Raw genomic sequence first — 5,858 nt, 5'->3', positions numbered from 1 at the left:
TTAAATTTAGATCCATTATTCAATGTAGACAATAACAATGATATTTAAACAGAGGACCTATGGTCTATGTGTTTAATAAATACAATGCATAATAAATTATTTTATTGATAGTTCACTATACAGTAAGGAGTTATAATAATTAGTCTCAGGGATTTAGAATAAAACGCTTTTGTAAAGAAAATGCTTTATATAGTAGGGGGACCTGCATATTATTGGACACCTTACATACACTTTGGGTGCTACATAGAGTTTGAGAGTCCATAGGAATAATGCTCTACAGACATATGGCTGTAGCATAGAGTGTACATAGGTTCCTGGTAGTAATCTCATGGAGGCATGACAAAAAGATCAAGAGTAGAAAGTCAGAGTGGAAAGCCTGTTAACGTTGTCGTGGGTTGTCTTCTTCCATTTAGACATCTCTGAAGGGTGCAAGGTGCCTTGTGGTCTGAATGTACTGTATTTTCATCTTCTGTGGTCCATTTAATACTACTTCATTGGAGGTGTGTCTATGTTGCTTACTTTAGTTTAAATGTTTACTGCACATAACTGATCAGTGAAATAAGAGGGTTGTAAATGTAGTCAAGCAAAAGGACAAGGAAAAGAAGTATCAAGAAGACTTTTATTTTATACATGGCAATTTCACCTTGCCATTTGCTGTACCCATGCAATACCAGCGTCTTTCCATTCTGAACCCATTCAACACAAGCCTGTTTTTTTTTTTTGAAATACAGAAGTTCTACTTCACAATTTACTGCCAGCAACAACAAAGCCTGGGCCCATTATGATAGACACAGCGCTCACCACATGTATAACAAATTTCTGTAGCAAAGGAGATGTTCTTGGGCTGCCGTATTGCCCTGAGTGTATCCATGAGCTCAGAACAAAGTTGGGCAAATCTTTCCACAGAAACTTGAGCCGAGTCATCATAGCACTCGAGAGGGGCAGGGTATTGTTCCACGTTCACCTTGCTCCAGTTGGCTGTGTGCTGCAACAGGTCCTTCAGAATGGGCATGGAGAATTTGTTGCTGTAGAACTTGACCGTGGTGAGCTGAGAGAAATGTCTGAGGGCAGGTAGGAGGGCATAAAGCTGAGAGTCCTTCATCCTACAACACTGCAAATCCAGAGTCTCAAGAGTATCTGCCACTTTCTCTAGGAAACCTCTCAGAGACATAATATCCACATCATGTAAGATCACTCCTCTCAATTCCAGATGTTTTAACTGAAAGAGGCTCTTACAGCAGGAGAAGGAATTCAACTCATTCTGTGAAATTATGTAGCAAGTAACTGAGAGGGTCTCCAAAGGCGTCATCAGGCACCTAGGGATAGAACAGGGGGTCAGTTCTGGCTAATGGTGTTGTAGAGATTTGGCTGGAATGTACAGAGCGGTAGAGGGAACCAAGTGCCCCATGGTGAGTTTGACTAAATGATCAAGGACATCATTTATGATGTTTCCTGTTGGAAATTGCTCAGTCATGCCCACCCCACAGTTCATGGACTGACTTCACTCTCAAACTGAAAAGCGGCTCAGCTCATGAGTCCAGAAAGCACACACAAGAACTTCCATCCCAGTAAAGTCCTGACAGCATCTCGACATTTGCATCTGGATTCTATCCCTCCTTCTGAAGTTACCCATGTTCTCATTTACAGGCCCCCTGTCCCAGGCACTCAGTGCTACTTGGCTCTCAATGTTTTACCCAAGGGAATTGAGGGAAGATATAAGGTTGTTCTATAGCTCAGGTTCACCCTATGCTACTGAGTCCCCCAACTCCTGGATATGAAACCTGTTAGAATTCCAACCTACTCTTATTATCTATCTTAACTCCAGGTCAATTCTCTAATTAATGAGTGCTCATTTGAAACACTTATTTCACCTGTAAAATTAACCGAGTGTCACTCAGTATACAAGAAAATAGGACACAAATCCTGAATCTTATGTGTCTCTGAATGTTTGTTCCTAGTGACTGCTGACATCATACACCACTCATCCTTAAGATAAGAGAGACAGATTTGCTTTGGGAGCTGAACTAGCTCTTTATTCTTACTTACCCTAGGACTTGATTCATGTGATCTCTAAGAAAATGGGGGCAAAACATACTGAGATGCTGGAGACAATTGAATTTGGAGAACTGAGAAATAAACTTCTTGATACACTTGGCTTCTCTGTCTCCTGTTTCATTGTGATTAGAGGAGATCATCCCTTTCAGGGGTTCCAGGAAGACTTTGCGGAGATTTCTCATCTGTCCAAAGTAGGGAGAAAAATGTGCCAGCTCTAACAGTGTCCACTCAGTATGCAGTTCAAATTCTGTGATATGCTGTGGATCAAAAACATTCAAGATCTCTCTGATAACATGGACCGGCAGATCCCAGATCGTCATCTTTGTACAGCAGAAATGTAGGAAGCCCTTTCTTTCCTGGGCCCACGTTAAGAAGCATGCTCGTTCTTCCTCAAGGCAAGAAAAGATGGACAGTTCAACTATGACCTTCACACGTTGCCGCCTCAGTGCATATCTGGGAAAGAACTTTGCTACTTGCTTTTCCTCCAAGTTCTCTGCTGAATGGCTGCTGTCCTCTACTCCAGTCCATATATTCCAGAAGTTATGGTGCACATTTCTCAGATCGAGGACCTGTAGTTTTGTCCTCCTGTTGGTGAAACATATGAAAGTCACGAGACTCTGAATCAGCTTTTAATACATATATCTAAACTCATCTCTCCCCTATTGAGAGGTATGTTGTTTAAGCACCTGATATCCAAACTGGTCTCAGGCATGCTCCAGATCCTTTCCCAGACTTCTGTTCACTTGACTACTTTTATTTCACTAAGGTAAACCTTACTTTTAATTAGTCACATTATTAGTGGTTGTGGGAATGCTAGGTATAGGCTCATTCTACTGTGAGGCTATATTTACTCTAGTCCATATTCAACTATAATCCATATTCAACTATCTTTAGTACAAGTAAGTTGCTTTCAAGAACCATGTATCCCTGCATGATGAGATCAAAAATTTCTGACCCAAGTATAACCAAGCCAATCACCTTGACAATCTCTACAGTGCAGTTCGTGTGCTCTCTTATACAGTACAGAGTTATTCCTTACCTTGGGTGAAACTTTCTTGTCAGTCGCATGTCTACTCCATCTAGCAGAGCCTTCATGGTTTCCCCATTAGGTGTCTTCATCAATGCCCCCACAGGGAGACAGGGAAAAGGCCAAGCTGCTACCATTTCCTTTATGAGGTTTATGTGTCTGCCCTCGAATGCCTCCTTGAACAGTGCTGGGAAGAGCATAGTAGGCAGCTCCCCAAGACAGGCTATGGCCATGGCCTCATTTCTTAGCAGAGTCTGCCTTGCCAGCTTCTGGAGTGTGGGTGGGATATGCCCACTCATCTTCTAAGGTCTCCAGTCAGAAATCTCCTGGGGAAGGAGTCAAAAAAGAATGCACTTTCAAGAAAAATTTATAAAACTTCCTCACAATCACAGCAATGATGAAGCTACTGCTCTGGCAATGGTAGAAATATCATTTTTCCTCTTCATCCTAAATTGGTCATGTAAAGAAAGACTCCCACACTGGCAATGTGGGAGATTTTTGATCCCTCAAATGGGTATATAATTTTCTGGTCAAAAGATTTTAAGTATGACACTTCCGTTTAAAAAACAGAAGAACGGAAAGAGAATTGATTGCCCAGACATATGGGCATTCTGAGACTGCAGGGCAGGAGAGACTGCCCACCTTTGCCTGCATGTCAGACCCAAGAGGAAATTGTATAGGGCCTCTGGGAACAGGAAGACAGGGGCACTCAAGTTGCAGGAGCCCTGCAGTTCAAACTGTGCCGGGATCTGAAGGGACCCAGTCAAACAACTCCCTGTACCCAAATCCCATAGGAAGAAGAACTAGAATTTCAGAGGGGCATATACACCTCGAAAAACAGAAGAGACTACTCTCTGCCCACATTTCTGACTCTAGAGGAAAACACCTAGCACCATCTGGGCCTCCTATGCACAGGGACAGAGGAGAAGTTGGGGCAGGCCTTCAGGTTGCTGACCTCAAGGAGAGCTGAAACCCAGTCCCGAGGAATGACTTCAGACCCAAGACCAGAGGTAAGACCAACTTTTTTACTCCAACTGACCTGCTTGGTGGACTCAGGACACACAAAGGCAAAATTACTCTGGGACAGGACACTTCCGATTTTTAGCTAGCACCGGATCCTCCCTGATCACAGCCTAGAGCTCCCTGATCCAAAACCCCATGGGAGAGACAGCTGCCCGCTCAGTCGTGTGGGCAATCCTGAGACTGCAGGGCCTGAGATACTGCCAGTACCGCCCACCTTTGTCCACATCCCAAGAGGCAACTGTATAGGGCCTCTGGGAACAAGAAGATAAGAGCACTCAAGCTGCAGGAGCTCGGCAGTCCAGACTGTGCCTGGATCTGAAGGGACCTGGTCAAACAGCACCTTGCACCCAAATCCCGTAGAAGGGAGAGCTAGACCTTCAGAGAGGCAGACACAACTGGGAAACCAGAGGAGACTACTCTCTGCCCACATTTCTGACTCAAGAGGAAAACACCTAGCGTCATTTGAGCACCCTGTCCACAGAGACCCGGGAAAGGTGGAACAGGCCCTTCTGGTTGCTGCCCTCAAGGAGAGCTGAAACCGAGACCAAGGAGCGACTTCAGGCACCAGACCAGAGGTAAGACCAACTTTTCTGCTTCAAGTGACCTGCCTGGTGGACTCAGGACACACACTCACAGGAACAGCTGAGAGCCAGTAGACAGGAACGACAACACGCCTGAAAGCAGAACACTCTGTCCCCATAACTGGCTGAAAGAAAACAGGAAAACAGGTCTCCAAACACACAGGCCTATAGGAACATTCTAGCCACTGTCAGAAATAGCATAACAAGGTAACAGCAGAGACAACCTAATGGTGAGAGGCAAGCCCAGGAACCCAAGCAACAAAAAGCAAGACTACATGGCATCATCGGAGCCTAATTCTCCCACCAAAGCGAACACTGAATATCCAAACACACCAGAAAAGAAAGATGTAGATTTAAAATCACATTTGATCATGATGCTGGAGGACATCAAGAAAGATATAGAAACTTTTTTAGAGAAATGCAGGAAAACACAAATAAACAAAGTAGAAGCCCTTAGAAAGGGAACACAAAAATCCCTGATAGAATTACAGGAAAACACAAACAAGTGAAGGAATTAAAAATGGAAATAGGAGCAAAAAAGAAAGCACCAAGGGAGACAACCCTGGATATAGAAAACCGAAAAAAAAGAGACAAGGAGCTGTAGATACAAGCATCCCTAACAGAGTACAAGAGATAGAAGAGAGAATCTCAGGAGCAGAAGATTCCACAGAAATCAGCAGCTCTGAGTGCTTGCAGAAAGAAACAGGAGAAAGCATATATCAACAGCTTGAGAGAACATGTAAAAGCTCTAAAACAAAAAGAAACAAATACACACAGGAGGAGTAGAAGGCAGGATATAATCAAACTAAGAACTGAAATCAACCAAGTAGAAACAAAAAAGACTATACAAAGAATCAGCAGAACCAAAAGCTAGTTCTCTGAGAAAAAAAAAACCAAGATAGATAAACCCTTAGCCAGACTAACCAGGGTACACAGAGAGTGTGGTGTCCAAATTGACAAAATCAGAAATGAAAAGGGAGAAATAACAACAGAGTCAGAGGAAATTCAAAAATCATCAGTTCCTATGACAAAAGCCTATATTCAACAAAACCAGATACCAGGTACCAAAGTTAAATCAGGAACACAGAAACCATTTAAACAACCAGATAACTCCTACAGAAATAGAAGCAGTCATTATAAGTCTCCCAACCAAAAAGAGCACAGGTCCACAT

At 43.2% G+C, this 5,858-nt stretch overlaps 1 protein-coding gene across 2 annotated transcripts; it reads right to left on the bottom strand.

The window, feature by feature from the left end:
* Positions 1-748: 748 nt before the first annotated feature.
* On the bottom strand, positions 749-3,381 carry Pramel38 (PRAME like 38). Of its 2 annotated transcripts, XM_577327.3 has the most exons (3): positions 3,095-3,381; positions 2,047-2,640; positions 749-1,316 (listed from the first exon to the last, which is right to left on the bottom strand). In XM_577327.3, the coding sequence occupies exons 1-3, from the start codon at positions 3,379-3,381 to the stop codon at positions 749-751; spliced, it is 1,449 nt and encodes a 482-aa protein (XP_577327.1). The 2 variants fall into 2 exon arrangements, with proteins under 2 accessions (XP_577327.1, XP_008768134.1); XM_008769912.2 differs by lacking the exon at positions 2,047-2,640.
* Between the last annotated feature and the right edge of the window lie 2,477 nt (positions 3,382-5,858).

Source organism: Rattus norvegicus, chromosome 14 (assembly GCF_036323735.1).
Source record: "Rattus norvegicus strain BN/NHsdMcwi chromosome 14, GRCr8, whole genome shotgun sequence".
In the NCBI taxonomy this organism is placed as follows: Eukaryota; Metazoa; Chordata; class Mammalia; order Rodentia; family Muridae; genus Rattus; species Rattus norvegicus.
The sequence above is the reverse complement of the archived record's forward strand: the minus strand, read 5'-3'. Positions and strand labels throughout refer to the sequence as shown.